We start from the raw sequence: 23059 nt of genomic DNA, 5'->3' as shown, positions 1-23059 counted from the left end.
AAAGTACAATTGATTCCAACATGTTTGGGGTAATATATTCCATGGTGACTGGCCATTACTGTTGAAAGACTTGACTGGGAGTTTAACAAAACATCTGTCTAAATAACTTAGTTTTGGAGCCATTGAATGAAGAGATTGAAATAACTAATAGTTACCAATGCACTGAAATTGATGCAGATTTCTTTCCTTGGGGGGTGGGGTGGGGCGGGTTCTGGTTTAGGAGATGAAATACAATGTTAACTTTTAGCTGAGATAATTTAAGAGCCAATTTCCCCCGAGCAGGTTTGATTATTACCTGGGACTAACTATGAGGAGCCTTCTCCTTTTATTTTATAAGTTGTCTAGGTTTGGAGTCACCCTGCCTGGAACCACTTTTATTAACAGATCTCTTTTTACCAGTACTTTCTAATAATAAGAGGGATTTTGTAGAATTGGAATCTTACTACTGTGTAGTTCTTAAGGAACCCTTCCCTTCCCCCACATCTTTCATTAGCAAAAAAATCACTTTTTAGTAGTAGTAGTAGAGAAGAACAAAAGTGTAAATATTTACTGAGATGGATCTGGGAGTTTAAAAATCTCACTTTAAAAAAAAAATTGAGGTGAAATTCACCTAACATAAAATTAACCATTTTAAGGTGTAAAATTTAGTGGCTTTTACTATACTTTGTGTAACCATCACCTATCTGCTTACAAAACATTTTCATCAAAAGTAAACCCTTTATCCATTAAGTAGTCCTTTTCCATATCCTCTGTCCTCAGCCCTTGGCAAAAACTGATATTTCAGTCTCTGCAGATTAAAACTACGGATTAAAACTACATTTCCATGTAATGGAAATGTTGTAGATCATTATTTCCTGAGGTTCTGTAGAATCTCTGATGTTTTTCACAGTGTTGATGGCTATACTGTAAAGTTTAATGTTGTGGTTCTAACGTTATGTGAGCCTTAATCTGCAAATCTGTATTTAATCTTTCAAACTATTTGACCACTGTTTTTATGAAGCATCTCCTGCAAAACATTTAGAAATGAGAGAACAGTGGCTTATCTTAGCATAGCCACTGAATACCGAACCTGGAAGTGTCCCATAGGCTTTGTGCATAAATCCATCATTCAGCATGTAAAAAGGATCCAGTGGCCAGCCTTCTTGGTGCAGCCTTGAATTCATCCTTAGAGGGTCTGATATTCCCAGTGGGCCAAAAGAGGTCAGACCTGATAACTGGCTTCTTAGTTTTCCAAGGTAAGGGTTTTGTTTCATTTAATGCACACAGATAAGCCATGGCATCTTTATGTGCAAGAATATTTTGAAATAAAATTTCCTCAGAAAGGAGCTGTATGTTTGGTACATTTTTCTCATTCAAATTGCTTCTACTCTTCTGATAACTCCTCAGAGATGTCTTCAGTTACTACCTTTAAAAACATACCCAACCCCAACCTCTCTTCCCTTACCTTTCAGACTTTAATATGGTTTTGTTTTTCTCATTGTATGCAGAACAGGGCTTCAGATTACTGTGTTTGAAGAGGTTTATATAGTGTGAATATTAAAAAGTTATATATGTATTTTAAATATTTTAGTGTTAAATAATGTATGAATGTACAAATACAAATATGTATTTAATCAATTTTATTATTTTTAAAGATTTTATTCATTTGAGAGTGTGAGAGGGCATGAACAGGGGGAGGGGCAGACGGAGAAGCAAAGAGATGTGGGGCTCAATCCCAGGACCCCGGGATCATGACCTGAGCCGAAGGCAGATACTTAACTGAGCACCCAGGCACCACCAATCAAAATTTTAAATATGTTATAATTAGAGTTCCAAAGAGACCTTTCCTGGGTGCCTGGGTGGCTCAGTTGGTTAAGCGTCTGCCTTCAGCTCAGGTCATGATTCCAGGGTCCTGGGATCGAGCTCTATGTCAGGCTCCCTGCTCGGTGGGGAGCTTGCTTCTTCCTCTGCCTACCATTCCCCCTGCTTGTGAGATCTCCCTCTCTGACAAATAAATAAATGAAATCTTTAAAAAAAAATGTAATAAAGAGGGCTTCTCTACCCCTCCCCCCAGGCCCAATGCAGGTTTCTTCATGTGTACTTTCATATCACCCCTTTGTCCTTTGGGAGTTTCAGATGGAGCTTGTCTTTCCCTCTTCTCACTGTGATGGTGCTTCTACCATACTCTTTTCAGTAATTTTTTATGAGTACAGAAATAGCTTCCGTAAGACTGATGACCATGGTGTCTGACAGGCTGTAGTGTAGCGTTGTGTCTTAAAGTGTATACTTGGCTGTCAGGATGCCTTCATTTACGTTCTGCTTCCATCGCTCATGATGTTGTGACCTGTGAGTTAGTAGTTCCTTAACCTTCCTGGCCCTTAGTTTGCTGGTCTCTCAAGTAGGTGAGATGACAGCCCTCAGATGGTTGTGATGTTAAATGAGATAATAGGTGCAAAGCACACAGAACACATCTTTGCATAGTAAGCACTGTTAGATACTTATCTAAAAAAAATATGTCACTTAGAAAACTAGTGCGTGCCAGTGAGGAGCATAAATTGAATTCGTTGGCTCTTGAGTAACCCTTTTTCTACTTTAGATCTGTTGGGCTAAAAAGAAGGCCCAAGACGTAGTGTGGTGGATGTATCTTTTTTTCCTTTGCTAAGCTGTTATCTTTATTATCTTCAGTATTTTCCAAAATTTCTTTAAGGCAAATAACATTTTGTTACAGTTCTGTTTAGATGAAATGAATGATGTTTTTGAGATGGGTATGTACTTTGCATAAATAATGTGCAGCACAGTCTTTCCACATTAGGTGATGATGGAAGATTATTCTAAGCCTTCACATCCATGGGGAGGGTGGCCATTCTTATTTACATTATTCTATTTATGTAATTCTATGGGAAAATAAGATTTGCTCTAAGAAGTACAGTGAGAGTTATTTGTGCTGCTGTGTTGTGTTTTTTTGAACTCGCTTGCATATCTAACTCCCACCTTTGCATGTATTTGGTAATTGGGAGAATTACGTGTTCTGAGTTGGAAATAAAAACTGAACTGAGAATGTAGCTGATATATAAGCTGCTGGTTCTTTATGATGGCTTTGTTTCTTTTATATTTGGTAGTTGGTAGCCCATAAGCACTATGTAAGTCTGCTTACCTTGATTCCTGCAGCCCATCATGTTCAGAGGTGAGGTCCGTCTGAACGTGGAAGAGAAGAAGACTCGAGCTGCCCGGGAAGGGGACCGTCGAGATAACCGCCTGCGGGGACCTGGAGGCCCTCGAGGTGGGCTGGGTGGTGGAATGAGAGGCCCTCCCCGCGGAGGCATGGTGCAGAAACCAGGATTTGGAGTGGGAAGGGGAATTGCTCCAAGGCAGTGAATTGCTCTTCATTGATCTTCACGCAGCAGTACAAATCTTCTAGCTCCTGCAGAATGGTGAATTTCTTACACCAGCGTTTGGTATCCTGGAGTTTGACCCTAGTCTATTATAAACTGCTTAAGTTTGTACAATTTTACTTTTTGTGTTAATGATGTGTGCTCCCTCTCCCGCCCTTTCCCCTCCTCACGTTTTAGTCCTTCACTTCCAATTTTGTGGAATGATATTTTAGGAAAAACAGATTTTTAAAGAAGAGAAAAAGACTGAATTTCCTTGCTTTACTTTTGCATATACAGACTGGATTTTTTTTTAACCGCCGTTTCCCCAAAGGAATGTGTCTTGCTTATTACTGACATTTGGTATGTTTCATTCATTAGAATATTTCTTATTTTCTATGTGTTTCAAAAGCCTGTGAGAAACACAGGATTTGATAAAACATTTTGAAGCCAGGAAAAATCCAAATCGTTTCTTCTTTGAGAGTCATGACTACCTTCTGGTGTGTAGAAATTGCCATTGGAAAAATTGACATTTTGATTCTTTCTGGTATGGTTAAAAACTGAATAAAAGGTGTTAGTAGAGTTTTTTTTTTCTTTTGATATGTGATCACAAAACAATTATAAGCCTGTTTTTACCATTTAAATTGTGAGATAGGTTTTAAATGTCTAGAATGCAACTGATTTAGATTTCTTTTGAAGTAGTTTTTTCATGTTTAATTTGTATTTGTAAAAAAAAAAAAACAAAAACCAAAAAAAACCCCCAAAACAAAAAAGAAACCCCAAAATCCAAATAACACAAAACCAGAGCAAAACTGTTGTGCCTTCTATTTATCTTTGATTCCAGCCTTGGCAGTTGTTTAAAGAAAAATTAAAAAAAAAAATAGATTTGTTTTATCAGGTGTAGAGTATGTTGGGAATTGAAGAATCCCTCTTCACCTGGTATGTCTTCTGTTCATTTGTTATGCCTTATTCTTAAAATTGAGTCTCAAACTGGAATGCCTTTAAGGACAGATTTGCTTCTATAGAGGTCCTTTGACCTAAATAGTCCAGCATTTGTATTAAGTTTTATTTCGGTATCTATTCAGAATCCTAATCATAGCCCATAAAAAGGAATCTGACTTTAATATTGGACTTTGTGCTTGAGTGTCTGCCCGTTTTTTCTTTTTTTTCTTTAAATCATAGCCATATGGTAAATTTTCTATTTTGTTATGGTTCTCTTTTATTGATGGGCATGCAGTGGGTGTTTCTTGGAAATGGCCAATTTTTATTAAAATATTTCTGGAAGAAAATTTAATCTGGCAATATAGCTTAATATTCGTTTTACATAGTATGTTAATTTTTTGAGTGCCGTGTGTGAGGTGGGTGAAGGTTTTGTTTACACATTTACACAGTTGTGAAGCAAGCCTTTGTGTGATAACTTGTCATACTAGTTGGAAGGGCAACGAGGTTGTCAAATTTAACTTATTTATTTTCTTAGCAGTGTTCATCATTAGGACTCTTTGAGGATAGTATATGAGTAGGAATAGGAATGTTTGTTTTGTTGTTACTAGGAAACTCTAGGTTTGCTGAAGGGTGTAGTCTTAAACTAAAATGAAGTTTGATATTATCGGTCCTCAGTACCTGAAATATTTGAAAATTGGCAACATCTCCTGCATAAAGAAACTTACATAACTGAGTCACATGGCTGTTTTGGGTCAGCTTAAATAACTATTTGGTAACCACTTCATTTGGCCCAGACCAGTGATAATTGGAAGACAGCTTGTACTTTTGTAGCTTATATTAAGCCTGTGGTGGAAATAAAAAAACTTAGCTGGAGTGGTTTTTGAAAAATATTAAGTTGTAGTAACTATAAGGTCATAAATTATGGATAATGTAGAAATCATTTTTCAAAGTAAATGCTAATCCATATATTTCATTAAGCATTTTTCCTACTCAGTAGTTTAAGGGCACCAACTGGATGCAGTGATTCTCAACCCAGGCTGTTAATACATCCTAGAGGACGTTTGGAAATGTGTGAGATTTGGGGAGGAGGGAAGAGGAGACACCACATCTGGCATTTAGTGGGTGGGGCCAACAATGCCAAATGTTCAATAAAAATAAAGCAAACCCCATTGAGATCATGGCTCTTCCTCATTCCCTGTAATACATGGAGGATGGAGGAGTGGGTGAGGACAACTGGAGTAAAGACAGTCCTCTGAGAAATAGCCTCGGATAAATGAATTAGTAAATAGAAATCTCTTTTAGGAATTATAGTAACATCTGCAGGGAATTGATAATCTCACTTTCCTTTATTTGTACCTATGTGTGGTTTTTAAAGAAATATTTGGAGAGGTAGTAACAGTATGCTACATGCTTCTTGTAACTTGTTGCATAAGCTTAGAAAACAAAGGGTTGCTTCCGTAATTTCAAGTCATCAGAATGGGATGATTGCGGAGTTTTAAATAGCATTGGACTTTATATGTCAGATTTAGCATCATGGTTAACACTATGAGGAATCCCAATATCATTGTTTACATTATTGCTGATAGAATAAACAGGATACCCTAGATACTATATATTCACACAGGTAGAAAGTGAAAATAGGACGAGATTTTTTATAGGGAGCATCAGTTCATCACATTCAACCTTTTCGGGTTTAAAATACAACTTTTCATCTGTAAGAATGGCCCAGTATGCAGTTCTTTTCTGCTGAGCTTTCAATCCTTCACCCATGAGTATTTTAGCTAAGTAAGATTGGATTGGTTCAGTGGTCTTAGTCTTTTAAGATCTTGGGCCTTACAAAAATACAGTTGTTTTCTTTTGCGGTGAGGTTGGGCTTTACTTGTGTATTCCTATGTTTTCAACTTTTTGAGCTATTGCTGGGAGCAGTGAAATGGCTAATCCAAAAATCATTATTTGGCTGGTGGGTAGGTTACGACCACAGTATTCGTTTGAACTGCACTTTTGGTCTTAGGTTAGAAAACTAATTTTCACAATTACCCTGTGGATTAGGTGCTATTTTCCCAAAGCTTTCCCAAAGTAATAGATGAAGAAGAAATTGCATCAGAGCAGTTAAATTTTAGGCCTCTAAGTCATCCATGTAGCAAGGAGCAGATTGGCATCCAAAAATTGATGCTTTTTCTCTAGAACCCTAATGCCATGTATTTACATTTGAGTGATATACTGAAGAACAGGACATGACCATAATAAGTTACTACAGTACAGAGACCCGAGTCCGTAAAACATTCAGAGAAAGGTTAACATTACTCTTCTCCATTTCCTTTAAGGTAAACAAGATAGGGAAACATTGATTTTGCAGGGCTCCTTTTGATTTGTATAGACTGTGGTAACACGGGAACAATGACTTGTTCTTAGGTTATTTTCTCATCTGGTATTTTAATACATGTAGTACAACCTTGAAATCGATGTGGAAGGTAACAATATTTTTATAATACCTTAATCCAGGTGGGTTTATAGCTGTTGTGTTTTGTGCTTATAACTGCCATCCTTTGATACTTTTTTTTCATCCCTTTATTTGAAAACCCTTGTAGAGTTAATAATTTAGTGGGAAACGTGGCACTTTATAGAAAACAATTTGTTAGAATCTATATGGAAATAATCTTTCTATGAGGTTTAAATTTATAGACCATTGTTTATGCTGAGTGGCTTTTTCCTTTTAAGTAAATGGTTGCATTTGTCAAATCTACTGATCTAAAGAAGACTTCTAATATTGAAGTTTTATTTTTGTGCTACTTAAAAGAATCTTCAGGAACTGCATACAAATGAGATGATTGTTGACCCTTTCGTTAGCAGTTTTGAACCTTTTGGGGGGAAAAAAAGCAACTTCAACATTTATTTGAATATGGGATTTTAGATAACTGCCTATTACACCACAGATGGGCAGTGGACAGTTAGACATAGTCCACAAATGTTTTAGAAATCTTGAAGAATGTGCTAGAAACTTAGCAACATTTTACATGGGAAGTTGCTGATCAAGTAATGGCCATGTGGCACTAGATCAATAAAGATTTCTGGTTTTAAGGTAGTAATACCTTTTGGAATTTGTATTTGTTTACTGTGATATTGAGGTTCTGGGGACCATAGGTAGGCTTGTGAACTCTTAGGAGACTATATTAAAAGAGGAATGGTAGCACATGTGAGATAAAACTTATTTACTTCTTAATGGATATGTAGCTAGCTCAGGATAATGCTGAAATTAGTCTGCTTTGCTCATGCTTTCATGAAACATTCTTATTATGGCCTGACTGAGTAAAAAGTTGATTAGCAGTGGTCTAAAAAACCCGTGGTCTTGGTTTTGATTATATTTACGTATTGGCTTAGAATTAAGCTTGTTCACTTTCTGATTATATGACTTGCTTTGAAAACCTTGGACAGTCTCTGCTTCTCCAGTTTCCACTTGAACCTGGTAGTTTTTGTTTTGTTTTTTTTAGTTCCCTACAAGAGGAAAATAGTATTGGAAATCAGTTCCATGGTTACTTCCATAGACCACGTGACCTGGCCAATTACAGAAATCTGTACACATTGAGTACTTTGGAATATGGCCAGTGGCACAGAATCCTAAGGGACTTATAGCCATCCAGTGTGTCTTCATCTTTTTTAAAAAAGCAAATTAAGGGATGTTTACCAAAAATTCACTATTGAATTTAACAAGTATTTATTTTTCAGAAGCCTGCTTATGGGACATTTGCCTGTATTTTTGGTAGTAATTAGATGATTATATCTCTTACTCTGGTTGTAAAATAGTTTTAACTATTGCTGTAATTAACCAGTTACTGATTTTTAGTTACCGATTTTTTTTCCCCCAAGCTTTGATGTCACCTGTTGGACTTCGGATTTGGTTTAAATTCTTAAATGTTTTTATGAAGTGTATATACACTGGGCCCTTTTAAATGAAGACCTTAAACCAAAAAATTGGCATAAAGAAGTTAGGGGAGAAGAAGAGAATAACAGGTCTTCCTTTCTTTTAAGATTCAGTGTATGCTTGAGTAGGTTATGTGGAATACATCATGTTACAAATATGTTCATATAGGTAGGTGTTAGATTTTGAAGGATGGGTGGAGGTGGAACTTAGCTGGTGGGATAGCAACCATTTGTGATTTATATGGAAAAAATGATAATTCTAAGTGAGAAACATCAGAATATTTAAAGTTTTGCTTCCCATTCTGATTATTAAACATAAGAGGCAGGAGAGACTGTTAGAATTCTTTGAATCCTAGAATGTTAGTGCTGGAAACAACTAAAGAGTTTGTACATCCCCTTCATTTTTCAAAAGCTAGACGGCTCAGAGAATGGATTATTAGCACAGAGTCCCAAATTGGCTTGTAGAAGTAACATGGAGCACCTTCAGGGTCTCCACTCTGCCCTAGGTTCACTGTAGGAAGCCAGAACTGTTAGAGGTCAGGATGTGGGGAGAAAAGGGAAGGAGCCACATTTTATATGCTTATTCAGTTGCTTCTATAGCTCAGTTTTCATACCCAGTTTTTCTCTGTTTTCTTAGAACTGTCTTAATGCCCAGTTCTACCAGGGCCTGTTGTCTAAGGACATTACCTTGTGCTCCCCTCAGGGATGGGTGTACTACTAGCTGTCAGAAAGCTATTGGGTATCCTAATGTGTTAATAGCTGAAACTCAGCTGTAATTTTCTCCTAAATCCTTCAGCATTTTGCATTCTGTACATTGTGGTGCTTTTCCCACCTTGTATTGTTATAACTGTAAGCTCCTAAGGGGCAGCAATTTGGTCTTAGGCATGTGCCCTGTTCAGTGCCTGGCAGCGCCATGTCCGTATCAGGGTCCTAATCTTCCTTTCCAGTGATTTCTCCCATTCTTCATGGAGGTGATGCTCCAGCCATGCTAAACTATTTAGGATTTTTCTAATAAGCCTGGCTTTGCTGATTTTGTGGCTTCAAGTGCCTTCTTTCTTCCCTGAAGATAGACTTGCATCCCCAAATCTCTTGCCATCAGAATTAACTTTTTTCAAGACCCAGTTCAAGAGCATTTTTCTTTTCCCTAAGAGAAAAGATTTGCATCAGGAGTGGGGAGTCCCTTTTTGGGGGGTCGATTTGGCGAATTTGAAGTGGGGAGTAAATTCATTCTTGTCTACTTCCCTTCTACATTGTCCTTGCTGTTTGAGATTCTGTCCCAACCTTCATTTTTTAAAATATGTGTTCATAGAGCACTTTATACCTTTCTCCTAGCTCATAATTTACCCCCTCGACCTCCAATTAGAATGACCTGTATCTGTTTTACTACCTTATTAGACCATAAGCTCCTAGAGGAAAAGGACTGGGGGATTATCCCTGTATTTCACCAGAAGGTACAGTGACTTCCATGAAAGGAGTCCTTAAAAGATGACTCATTGGGTTGAATAAATTAATGTATTTCTGTTTTCATTCTCACAAGTGAGGCATGCCTAGAGATAGGACTTAATAAATTGTAAGGCACTATGACAATTCATAGTGGAGGGATTTGTTGGGGAATTTTGAGGGATGGGCAGAGGAGGGAGGAAGTCACCGATCATTCAGAGGTACTTCCATCCTCGGTCTGGGTGATAGGCCATTTCTTTCTGTGCCCAGTATATCCCAGACACTTTGTTCTATGCAGAAGAATTTTATGTGCCAACTTTGATTTCTTTTCACAAACAGAGTCCATTGTTCTCTCAGTTCATGTCATCACCCATGCCACAAGTCTAAGTCCTCTGCTGCTTTTGTTCTTACTCCAGCTAAGTCCTGTCAGTGCTACCTCAAGTCTTCACATCTCTTTCCTCCTCACTCAGATAATCTCACTGGCCTCTCAACTTCCTTTACCTGTTCTGACCCCCAGCCTACCTTATACACAATATTAGATTCATCTTACTGAAACATAGCTCTGACCATGTATCCCATGTATGTGTTCTATCTCCCCTACTAGACTGTAAGCTCCTTATGGGCAGGATCTGTGTCGGAGTCGTCTTTGTATCTCCCATAGTACCTATCAATAAATATTTCTTGAATGAACCAACGTAAAGCCTTGTCTTAAGTGAAATGATGTTTTCCAGATTAAATGTAGGTTCCTCTCTGAGGTAATCACAGTACTTCAGAAGTTTTTTCACATACAAAGTTGGTTAAACAGTAACAACTATTATGAATTAACCACAGAGAAAATTTCAGAAAACTTTAATTTTTTTCCATTGGAATCAGCATGGATATGTGTATATGGATGGTTCAATAAATATATTTTTATATACATGTATCACAGAAATTTTACATTACATCTTCAAACTGCAGAAATAGATTTTTTTTGTAAGCCAAAAAATAACTGCCATAACTTTTATGACTTCATGCAAAAAAAGGGGAAAGAGTAAGGGGTAAAAGGGAGTTGGTTGTTTCGGGTTAAGAGTCCAATAAGTAAAAATGTTACATTAAGGAAGCGATTGCTTAACGCGCTGCTTAAGGTGGTAGCCAAACAAATCCTTAACTGCAGCATTAAGGCCGTACCAAGTTTATACATATATACCAAGAAATTTCCATATAAAAGACATACTATCACATTTTCTTCTGGGAAAGGATGAGGAGCTTTGTGAGTAATTCTGACCCAGTTTTCCAGGCCAATTAAGATGTCCCTAGGCTCCTTCTAAATCTCTTCTACTTTGGCTAGCTGTCAGTTGCTGCTTTGTGGGCTTGTGATTTTTGTAGTCTCTTACATGGAAGTATGAATCATCTTGAACCTTTTCCATTATGGGTGATGAAGCACTTTGTAGTTTAACTCACACTGCCCAGCCCAGCGTATTTTTTTACATCTCCCAAAAGTATTAGAATCACAGTTGGAATTGTAACTTGCAGTCGTCTTACCTGTAACAGACTCCACAGCCAATACTGGCATTGTGACCTGAAGTATTACACAGTGCCTGTTCTTCAGGGTTAAAATAACTTTTTGAGTAAAGTTTAATGTGAGGTTTCAAGGTAACATCCCCTGGACCTGTTGAAAATTTAACACTTTTACCCCCTTTATGTCATGACATATTTAAGTTCCTTTTTGGAAAAAAGTGTAAAATCACTTGCAGAATAATAACGTGGGGTTTGTTCTTCTGTCTAAACATCAAATCAGGCAACTTTTAAGACAAAGTGTAGGTCTGTTGTGCAAATATCTAAATGCGTGAAATGGAGAAAATCTAAGGGCAAGTCCTTTGGAGATGACTTCCAGTTAGGCAGAAGTCATTTGCTTTGGCAAGGTTGGGGTATGACCCTTGAGAGTGCACACTCTGGTTCTCTTGGCAGAAATTGGCCCATCTTGATGAATCTTGAGTAAAAAGGAAGGTTACTAAGTCTAAGATAAATTATGTAAATAAGATACCCTTTTCCCCAGTGACTGAGTCTTTATTTGATAATGTTTTAACTCCTTTAGAATGTTTCAAATCAGTCTAATACTGCTTTTTCATTAATGTTGTCTTAGCTGTGCATTGGAAATCCCTAGTAGTCCTGTTTGTCCCCATTTTCCAAATATGGCTCCAGCGTGTTTACAGCAGTTATGGCTGCAAGGTAATTCATTCTCCTCCTATGGGTTCCCTGGGCCAGTCAAGTTTGAGAATGAGGTCTCTGGAAATGGCCTATCTTGAGAAGACCAAAGAATTGTGATTTGGAAGGTAGTACGTTTGAACACTTAGAAAGTGAGCACTCACTGTCCTTCCCAATCATGCACCGGCCGCTCTTAACCCAAAATGATGCTAGCTATTTCCATTGCAATGATTTCATCAGTTTTGGATAGAGTGATCTTAGCCAACAGGTCAGTCGTGATCCTGATCGGCACAGTGAGACGCGGACATCCTTTGGCAGTCGTGTTCTTACCTAGAGGGCTTAAAAGTGTTAAGGATTTTGTCTTGGTCACTTTGTGGTCCACTTTGTACATTTCAATTCTAATTATAGCAGTTGAAGACATGTATTGTGTCCAGGTTTAAAACTTATTTGGAGGCCTCTGAGGTACCTACTATATTTTAGTCTTGGGAGTAGAACTTGGCTGTTCAGGTTCTTTTTTTCTTTAGGTAGCCATTTTATCTGTGCCCAATATGCTAAGTAGCAAGATGCCCCACTGGGGATTTACACGCATCTCATTTAACTGTCATTAGTGCTGAAAATACTATAGTAGATTAAGTACTGGAAGATTGGACCATGAAAGTACGAAATATGAACTTTAAGTGTTCTGAAGTGCATTGTGGGAACATCAATTTTTTAGCTTTTTACATGCCATTCAGGCATGTTGAGCATGGTACACCTTTAAATGAGGTAGAAATAAACCGAATATGGAAACAGTTGAGTTTAGCAAACTGCTTATTTGATACTTAAGGACTAATTTTTAAATAAGATTTGGGGAAGTTTCATTTGCAGGGTAGGTAATACCTATTGCCCCACAATATTCTTTCTAAAGAACTACCTTGCCTAAGAAAGGTAAATTGTTCTGAAAAAAACAAAAATCTATTCCTTCTACATAATTCCAGTAGCAATGACTTGATTAAAAACCAGTGATATTTCGTTCCTTATTTTTTTCTATTCATATTTGGCTTCTCCCCTGCCCCCCATACCCTTTTTTCTTGTGGACATGATCTCATGGTTTGAATAGGGAAGTTCTCTCTAGGTTGGGAGGAGTTGTTTCAGATGCAGCTAAGAAATAAAAAGAACATACTAGACTGTATTTTCCTTCTAGGTCAGCTCTGTTTAATATTTCAGATCACAAAAGGTAATAGTATTTGGACCACAAGCTCTCCTTTAGAAGCATGTTCATTGTATTAAGTATTGGCTTGATAGTAGACAAAGCTACAACTTTAGCAGTGACTTTTTAGAATCACTATAGAATAGTGAATTCACTGCAGAACCATGACTTTACCATACCTCTGTTACCCCTTTCTAGTGCGTACCTAGCACAACTAAATGCTTAATACTTGGGTTGAATTGATGCCCTTGAAGATGCGAATATCTAGTGGGTGCCATATCTGCCTCTTAGATGAAGGGAAAGATAAGTTCTCCCAAAATAAGTACAGGAAATCTGAATTAGGCTGGAAGTGTCTGGAAGAAGATAGAATGAGCTGCGCTGCCCATGAAGGGATACTGTGTTGATTGGTCTTTTAGAACTGCCATGTTCCAGAGTCCTGATCCCTTATTCTTCTTTTAAGGTGGTTATGATGTACTCCAAATCCATCTTTTCAAACATGCCTACCATTCATTACAATTCAGCCAAACAGATAATCACTGTACCTTGTATATGCCCCTTATTTTTTACCTCCATGTTTTTACTCACATTGTTCCTTTTGCTGAAGTACTCTTCCCCATCCATCAAAGCCTCCTCTTTAAGGTACTACTGCTCAAATGGCCCGTAAGCCTTGAAATGTTCCCTGGTTTATTTTCTGCCTGCTCCACGGCACCCTCCTTTCTCTGTTACTATTTTCTGCCCTCATTAGTGATTATTTTGGCATTGTATCATCCCCTCCTATATTGAAGGAAAAGAGGCTGTGTTTTATTCGGATGCCCTGCTTTTAAGGCATACTGCCCAGCCATACTAGATTTAATAGGCAGGTGCAAGGGAGGTTAAAAACAAAGCTGATAGACCGGAAGGAGGATACATATTCTAGTCCTGACTGACACCAGTTGAGACCTGTTCCCTGAGCTTCCACTTGTTACTCAAACCTTGAAAGGCTGAGCTGCTTTCTCCAGGCTGGGACATTTCAAAATGTCATCTAAAAGCAGGTCTATAGCAGTGACCTGGAGACTCACTGAATCTGACTTGAGGTCACTAAATAGGGTCCATTCAGAGTGCCCCTTTCCTCACCAGCGTCCAAAGCTGCACAGAAGGAGCTGCCCTGGTCCTCAGAGGAATAGCTAAGACATTCCTGGTGTCACTGCTGTAGCTTCTGGATACAACTGAAGAGACGTAGATGAAGCCAGGTGGGACCTAGGAAATGTAGTAAGCAGAGGCCTTGTCCCGTGAGCTCCTGTCTGGCTAATTAGCACACATCAGTTATGCAGGGGATTAAGTCAGGAACAAAAGGACTTGGAGACAAGCTGCAGTTTCTACTTAGAATAATTTTTTGTGGGGGAGGTGTATGTTCATATATTTCCCTATAATTTCATTTTCCCACTTTATTTCCAGAGACTGGATGGGAATAAAGAACCATTAGAAGGCCCTCCTTTACTGGAACATTGGTCAGCCTGCCATTTTCCATACTCTTGTTGCAATGGTATCTCATACGAAGAGATGCTCCCACTTTACCTGAATACCTGCCTGAAGGAAGTGGTTTACCTGTGTTAACCCTTTGAAAGGTGGGTGAGACCACGGTTATGTAAATCCAGGTAGCAAACTGCTGTGGAAAATAACCCTTTGTTTTAGGGTTTTAGCTCAAATGTCCTGTTCCGCATGAGAACTTGGATTGTCCCTGTGAGATACCATTTTTCTGAATTCTGTCTGCCTCCGTTGTCACTGTATCTTCCCTTGAATGAGTCACTGCACTAAATTTTTAGTAAGTTCTTTAGTTAGGGACGGTGTTTATAGTCTTGTTCCTGTGCCTCGGCATTGTCTGTAGTAGGCTCTTAGTCAAGTGGATGTTTTAAAGGAATTCCGAACTTACGAAAGACTTCCAGAAAAAGTCTAGTCCCTACTCTTGATTCTGGCCAAATCCAAGCCATTCCAGGCACCTAGTGCTCTCATGCAGGACTACAAACCAGCGTTTTCTCACTATCCTCCAAATGGCATATATTCTGTCCTGCCTCGTTGCTTACTCATTTTATTCTATTCCACAGTTCTACCGCCAGAAAATAGCCCCATATCAACTCTAAATCCCTCATAAGCCCAAAACTAGATTAGTAGGCTCTCAACTTTTAAGGTGGGCTGATAGATTTGTATTGTTTATATCCATGTTCTCAGAAGAGGAAGGCCACGATTGTCTTGTTTGTTTTCCCTCTCTCGCTGGCTGGCCCTCTCTCTGTCAAATAAATAAACAAAATCTTTTTTTTTTTAAAAAAAAAGATCGTATTCCTTGGCATTTAAACAGATTATAGGAGCGTAAATTTTTGTATAAGTAGAATGTACCAAGGCAAAAGGGTCCATATTTCTTAGCAGTTAAAAGATTCATTTAAGTTAAAATGAACTAATAAACACCTATATACTTTTTTTTTTTTAATGACAGAGTAAATGACCACATCAATCACCTGATTTTGTACTCAATAATTTGGGAAGATAGAGCTTTTTACAGGGGAGGGGTGACTAAGGTCACAGAGGGCCAAATAATTTGTTGAAGGTCAAAAACAGGTAAGTGAAAAAGGTAAACACATATGCCTACTTCCAAAAGTTAGCTTCCTGTTGTCTATAGAATCATATCTGAACTTTGGCAAGACTTCGACTTGGGCTAATAAACTTTCTGAGCCTCGGTTTCCTCATCTATAAATTGAGATCTGGGCCATTGTGGGAATTACATTATGTAATTTAGCAGATTGGATATAGTAGGGGCTCAATAGCTGCCTTGTGATATTCAGGGTTCATTCACAGTCTTTTACTAATCTACATGTAAGTGACAACTGTTTGCAGATCTGTATGTGCTTTCTATGTAGGCAGTATTCAAATGATACTTGGGTGAAAGGGATGTAGATGCTTGATGAGTGGAATCAGGGCTAGAATTTAGTTCTCTTCAGTGCGTGTATAAGCTCTGAGGTAAGCACAGAGGGGCTAGTCCTGAAATGTCAGTGAATAGGCTGCCCTGTGGATTTGGCTTTTGGGGAGACAGCCTCAATTCTGAAAGCAAGCTCTTGGATGACCTCTTCTGGCAAACAGAAGCAGATGTAAGAATTTCTGGGAGGGGCGCCTGAGTGGCTCAGTCGTTAAACCTCTGCCTTTGGCTCAGGGCCTGATCCCGGAGTTCTGGGATTGAGCCCCACGTCGGGCTCTTCCACTGGGAGCCTGCTTCTTCCTCTCCTACTCCCCCGTTTGTGTTCCCTCTCTCGCTGGCTGTCTCTCTCTGTCAAATGAATAAAATCTTAAAAAAAAAAAAAAAAGAATTTCGGGGAGACTGAGATAATGACAATGCTTTACATTGTTTACAGTGGGGGGTGGGGTTAATACCTATGATGTCATTTTATCCAGCCAGTGGACCTGTGACGTGGGTGTTATTGTCCCCAAATACATAAAGAAGCTGATTGCGTGCCTATAGTGGTTGCATCTTCACCTTCTTGGAAGCTAGTGCCCTTTCTGCTGCACCAGAAAACCACGAATGGGTATAGAGAGGAAAACGGGGAGGGTAATATGACAAGTGGGACCCCCTTAAGTCTAGGGGAAGTGCTCTTGTTTTTTTTTTCAGCAGCTAAAAGACAACTGGAGAAGTGGCTTTAAAAGAAAACTGCTGCTGGGGGAAACCCTTCAAGGTTGACGAATTCAGTGCTTCTGTTGTACAGATAGGAAAGCTGAAGCTTGAAGGGGAAAATATGTAAGAATTTTACAGGGACCCTGTAGTAGCCATCATATACAATCACCATTTCACTGTACTTGCGTCATCACACATGTATCTATTCTACCGTAGGATAGGAAATGACGGGTTTACAGTGTGGTTTCTATGTTATTATGGGAAATCAAAACTTGTCTTTTTTTTTTTAAGTCTATTAATTCTTAAATCTGGAAACAAGAAAAAAAGTTTCCGTCTGTGATATTCTCATTAATTCCAGGGCCAGATGAAGAGAGAGTGAAGATCATTTGTCATAATGTCAACCTATAAACGTTTTGAAGAGATTCCATTGATATAAAGCATAAATATATCCTTGCTGGGAAAAATAGGAGCAGTGTTTTCTGGTTATAAGGAGTGTTTGTTGGAGCTACAGGAGTGTGGAAGCAATTTCAGAAGCATCATTGCCAGGGTGAGGTTTTGTTTGGGGGTGCGGCATGGAGTAAGCTAGCCCACGTCCAGCCACATCTGCTATAATCTTTTTTCTTTTTATTAGTATAGCCTAGCTAATGATATGAATTGAGATGAATCTCTCTTGTGGTCTGGAGCAGTCCCACATGTTCTGCCTATAACTGCAGCTAGCATAATGGACAAATAGGGGGAAATATTCTTAAATCTTGCTGGAAGTTTCTTGTTATGATTAAATTGTATGTGTGGGGAAGCAGACTGGGAGGGGACTTGGAGTCATTGGAGTTACTTTCCTAGGGGTAGCTCACAAGTTCTGCTCTGATGTGTTTCTCTTTGATTCTTCCAGAGGCTCTTGCAGAGAGAACTCAGCTGCTATGGGAAATGGGTTAAGCCTTCACAGGACATACATGCTAAAGTACCAGAGTGGAATGTTGTCCTGGTGTTTGATGGGATGCTCAGGTGAGAAGCCGGTCTGAGAGGCAAGTCCATCAGCGCTGTGAAACACCTTGTCTTTCATGGCCAAAAACCCCACCAAAACAAAACAATTAAGATTGTAATCTCCTTGAGGGCCAAGACTTTCCTCTTTCTTAACCTCTCCCTACCTGCCCACCAAAAGGCCTGGGATGGGGTTCCAAACTTGACCCCAAAACGGGGAAATAATGAAACCTTCTCTAACACATGGTATATACCCTTCTCTTTAGCCCATCAAAGTATCCAGGGTTTGCCTTTGAAAAATCTCCTTCAGCTTCCTCTTTTTACAGGGTAGTGGGCAGGCCAAGAAAGGCCAAGTAGCTTACCTGTGTTCCCGTGGTGAGCCTGAGGGAACACCAGAACAAGGACTCACTTCCTACTGAACTCCGTCTACCTCAGAAGGTAGGTGTGTTTAAAGAGGATACTGAGTTTCTGAAATTGCTTAAGAAAGCAGTGGAATCTGAAGAAAGGCAGGCCAAAAACCAGGCCATGCAGGGAATCGTGCAGCAGGGCACATGTAGGAACGGGAGGCCCATTATGCCTGCATCTGTGAGAAAGCAAATGCCTTCTGTCCCCATGTTAGTTAGTGGGTACTGCTCTGTAGCTGGTTAATGGCCTTATGTAGAACGTACTTTTCACCACTGGGCTCTTGAAGGGTATATTTTTGGCTTGCCATTCTTTAGACTCTGACTTTCCGACCCAATGTTCCAATGGAAATTTTCCAGAACAATGAAATTTCAAAATGCACAGGCAAGAGGAAGAATAGACATCGCAGCCTTAAAACAAATGAGACAGGAGCTACTATGTCCATTCCAGCCCTCCCACCCTCCGCCCCCTCAGAAATAACCCAGCACCTTCTGGAAGCGTTCCGTTTCACAAAATGAGATGCACAAACTGATGAGACAGGATGTGCTGGCAGGGGGGCAGTGGGAGGAGGTAGGGGAGAGCACAAGAGGGAGAAGTAATGGTCTGGATGCTAGCTGAAGAAGCCTTAATGATTCTAAAAATTATTAGGCAATAATTTCTACTTTGGAACTCATTTTGCTGTTCTAAAGAATGATAAAGCACCTTAATTATTGCTTTAAATAACCACACAGCTCCATCAAAACAGCATGTAGTAGCACCCACGTTTGAGCAAATCTATCGCCTGCCATTGCTGTCCTTACAGCTTGAGAAATCCTGAAGGCAGCAGCGGGAGAATAAGTTGGTAGCGGCATCATCTATTCTGGGCCCTCCAGCTTCTAGATTAACTTGGGCGGGGAGGGCAGCAGTTCAGGATTTTTCAAAGTTCTCTATTTCTGCCAGGATTTCAACCTGTCCAAGGATATTCTTATTCTTTGGGATTTCAGGATCCTGTGAAACCAAAGCCTTTCCAACACGTCCTTTTCCTTATACCGATAAAAGTAGTTAAACAAGCCGGCTCAAACAAAACAAGGCGAATTTCTTTTACTCCTTCCTTTGGTCAGGATAAGCTCCTGTTTCTGGCTTCGTAGAGCTGCAGGAAAGTCAGAAGGTTCTCAATTCAAATTTCTGGAGTTGGTTTCTGAGAGAAGGGGCTTAGTGGAGGAAGAAAAGATATTCTGTTTTAAGAACATGCTTGTTTAGCGAATTTTTGGTCTGGTCGGTTCCTGAATTAAAGATGCTTTATATCAGAGAGTAGAGGCCCATTTGACCTTCCTCAGCAGACCTTACCAGCCCCTCAGAGTGCAAGCTTTCTAGTCGGTCTGAGAAACACAGCCCGTAGAGAAAACCTGATCTTGCCCGCCTCTTCGGAGTTGGGGTGGGGGGTGGGCAGAAGGTACAGAAGGTGCTTGTGGAATAAATCTTATAACTTCCAGAGTGGTACTCATTGTCCCTGGGCTGGGATTCCAGTCAGACGGGGGGCGGAGTGGCTCGACCCCAGTCCTCGAGCCGACACACACTGCACCTCAAGCCCTTCTCTTGCCCGCTGAGTCTACTAAGGAGGCAGTTACGCACGTGACGAGAGCTCCGCTCCCTTCAGTTTCAGCGTGTGGCAGTTACCTAAGGAGTGTCGTTTTCACAAAAGACTGACTTCTCCCTGATGCGGGCAGCTTAGCTGGGGCACTGGTGTCGCAATCTGATATCATGGAGCCTCACAAAACACAGTCTCTTTTTAATGATGCCTGTAACAACGTGTACTTAAAAAAAAAAAAAGTGTGTACTTTGAAGGAAAGGCACCAGCTCCTGTCATACTTATTTTCTCCCTAGTATGAAAAAATAGTCTGTGAAAAATATTGATAGGTCTCTTACAGGGATACATTTCTTACTTATTGACAGCTTAAAGGAAGAAGTAATTTGGATCAGATGACCGTCTTTAATCTTTCTCTCTCTGTCTCTCACACACAGACTCCACATCTTTCTATTCACTGCTGTCCTTGGTCACTCTTTATAGCCTTAGCCAAGAATGGACTCTCAGTGTTTGAAAGGACCAGAGGGTGGCAGAGCTGAGCCATGTCTTTGGGCTGCTCTTGAAACTAACGTAGGTGAGAAGTCACTGGTGTCAGTATCTATCTGCTTAGTGAATATTTCTTAAATCTGACTCCTAGGAATAGCTGCGGTTTTGGAGGTGGGTGAGCTCACCTGATCTGCTCTGTACCAGTATCCAGTTCCATCTCCCTGCATAAATACGGGGCTAGCCATGTAGAGCTTGAAAACCACTAACCCACCCATGACGCCTCCTTCAGTTTTCCCCCTACCGTAACGTTTGGCCTATGTAGTCCCAAAGTGTGATACCCTCTGTGCACAAACTGAAAAGGAAATTAAGAAAGCATTGTCCTGTATTTTGGAGCCACCTAGAAAATGTTTTGGCCTAAATTATCTAGTTTGATTTTGTAAATAATGATAAGATCCGTGTAATTTATTGCTAAACCCTTCCTACATTATACATTAATGACGATGCCTTCTCTTTGAGCATGCTCCATTTCTAATTCACAGTGGTATTTTTGACTTTATCATTGATGTTTTTTTCCCACCACTGCTCATCTTTAATAAAGTAGAGCAAAAAGAAAAACAAATATGCAAATGTTCCAGAGAAGAAAGACTGTTGACGAGGATTGTGTGGGTCCATGTACATGTGCATATATATACGTGCACGCCTATCTAGAGGGTTCAGAAATCAAAGTGACATTAAACTTTTCATTGTGTAAACCCCGTTCAAGCACGGGGGACAGTTAGAGCTGGAAGGGGTTAGAGATCTGTACCACTCTCCCCATTGTTTTTGTAGAGGAACTAAAGCTAAATCATTTACCAAAGGTTCCCCAACACATTAGTGATAGGACTAAAATTCAGATTCTTTTCCACTATAATGTACCATTCACATTTATTTTCCATGAGGAATACCAAGTCTGGAATAGTTGGAGCAAAGATTTCAGTGACCTTCCCCCTCTGTGTCTCAAAAAGATGATTCTATTGTCTGTTAGATACTTTCGACTAGACCTGGCAGCTCCCAGTGGGCCCACAAGTTGAATATGGTGGCAGAAGTTCAAGGACCCAGCAGAGGTTGGGCAAATGGCCCAGTGATTTCTCTGTTTCGGAGAGATTCCAGACACCTCATACGAGGAGCCCAGTTTGAAATCTGCAGCTACTGCTGTTCGAATGGAGGCAGAATGTCTTGGAACAATTGGTACCGTCTTTAGTCCCTGACAGAGGCCTTTGCTGCCTGGTCACCTAGACTTCAGACATTCTGAATTTAGTCCAGTAATGAGTAAACTAGAGAAAAGGGCTTTAATTTTTTTTTTTTAATTAAAAAACGATTTTCCCCTTAAAGTGAATAAAGTGCTAGTGATAGGGGCAAATAGCTTCTCCAGTGGCTCCTGTGCCATTGCAGAATCGTGGATTTCCTCCCTTAAATAAAGTGAATGTCGTGCTGATAGCAGTTGAGAGACTGATACTCCAGGCTTGAACTGCCTGTACTTGTTCAGATCCCTCTGTTTCACTTTTCCTCCTTTAGACAGTTTGTGGTGGGGAAAAGGATAAAAAGGATAGTCGTGGATGAGAGATTCCCACTCAGGATTCCAGGTTCCATCCCACATCATCCAAGGCTATTATTATACAATTTAATTTTCTGGTCTACACAGGCCAAGAGAAGGGAAGGCAGTGACTTACTAACCTTGACCCTGGATGTAAACAGTTTTTTCATCTAAGCCTCAAAGCTAAATCCTTTTTTGGCTGCACAGTGCATTTTCTTCACCCAAATCGCGCTAGGTCCCTGGCTTGGCTTGGTGCTTTGGGCCTCTAGAGGTATTAGATATTGTGCCACAGGGAATGGGAGAAATTCCCCTAGGGGATGGGGCTTTAGGGAAGAGTTAGGCTCCCAGTGTCTCTGTTCTCTCCTCCCCCACACTGGGGATACTCTAAAAGCCCCCGTGAAACCCCAAGCTTCAGGACAAACCAACTGTCCACTGTGCCCCACCATCTACCACTACTTTGATCCTAAGCCAAGACACTAAAGTGCAAAGGAAGAGATGCAATCCAGTATACTGGTCACAGGCCACAGCAGGGGGCATGCCCCAGACAGCAGTGCCATCATTTCAGGCATGGTGCTGTTGGCAGAGGACACAGGCTACTGGAGGCTACTCCTGTCTTTAGTACTATGGTCCCCATTGCAGACCTTCCATCAGTGAACATCTGTGTCCTTCAGCAGGGTCCCCCACCCCTCACAATTTATTTCATAGTCCCTCTCCTTTTTTCTGGAGTGCCCTAGCTAACCTGGGATAGTTCTGGCACTTCAGAGTTGGAAAGAAATATTTGTTTAACTTTCCTAAATGTTAAAGCTAAGCAAAGCACCAAAAAGGAAAACAAAAAAGAGTTATAAAAATATAATGGGGTCATTCCCCCCACGCTTCCCACATTATTTGTAGCATATGAAATGTCAAAATATAATGAACAGACTTCCTAAACATCACTCTGTCTTCCCCCCCGTATATATCTGAGCTGCAACAGCCTCATTACTACCCTTTCGCCTCTCAAAACTTCACTCTGTAGAACCACTGTATAATAAATCTACTTCATCCCACTGACCCCACCTTCCCAATTATATACCCACTTGCAATTCCAAAGAGACTCTCCAAAAAAATAGACATTTGAAAAAAGTGCATCTGTTCATACTCAGTCTATCTGCATATTATTTCTTGAGATTATTACTTTTTTTTTTAACCATAAAAAAGATTGCATATTGGCAATATAATGGGAACACCGTGGCGGCCATTTCTGGGTGGCAGTGGAGGGTAAGTGGGGTGGGTGTTGAAGCACAGAAGTGAGAGGGCTCAGAGAGGGGCAGGTGTGGTCCTTAGCCTTGAGACCTGAGGATTGAGGTGGAGTTATCTTGATTATCAATCCTTGGGCCTCTGAGATGTCCCATCTCCTTAG

General features: G+C 40.0%; 1 protein-coding gene and 1 long non-coding RNA gene across 4 annotated transcripts in view; both read left to right on the top strand.

Annotated features, from left to right (window-relative positions):
- G3BP1 (G3BP stress granule assembly factor 1) overlaps positions 1-10347 on the top strand; it is a 37493-nt gene extending 27146 nt beyond the window's left edge. For all 3 annotated transcript variants that reach the window (XM_045815356.2, XM_045815355.2, XM_087867839.1), the window contains exon 12: positions 3148-10347. In XM_045815356.2, coding sequence (XP_045671312.2) covers positions 3148-3354 — 207 coding nt within the window. In that variant the 3' untranslated portion in view covers positions 3355-10347. The remainder of the gene's footprint in view (positions 1-3147) is intronic.
- Positions 10348-17210: 6863 nt separating this feature from the next.
- The window catches only part of LOC123788516 (uncharacterized), a 476833-nt gene continuing 470984 nt past the window's right edge, over positions 17211-23059 (top strand). The window contains exons 1-2 of the long non-coding RNA XR_015726851.1: positions 17211-17659; positions 17962-18073. This is a non-coding gene — a long non-coding RNA (uncharacterized LOC123788516). The remainder of the gene's footprint in view (positions 17660-17961; positions 18074-23059) is intronic.

This window comes from Ursus americanus, chromosome 15 (assembly GCF_024610735.1).
Source record: "Ursus americanus isolate L20-20 chromosome 15, mUrsAme1.1.p, whole genome shotgun sequence".
Lineage (NCBI taxonomy): Eukaryota > Metazoa > Chordata > Mammalia > Carnivora > Ursidae > Ursus > Ursus americanus.
Note: the sequence above shows the minus strand (reverse complement) of the source record. Positions and strands in the feature narration are given on the sequence as shown.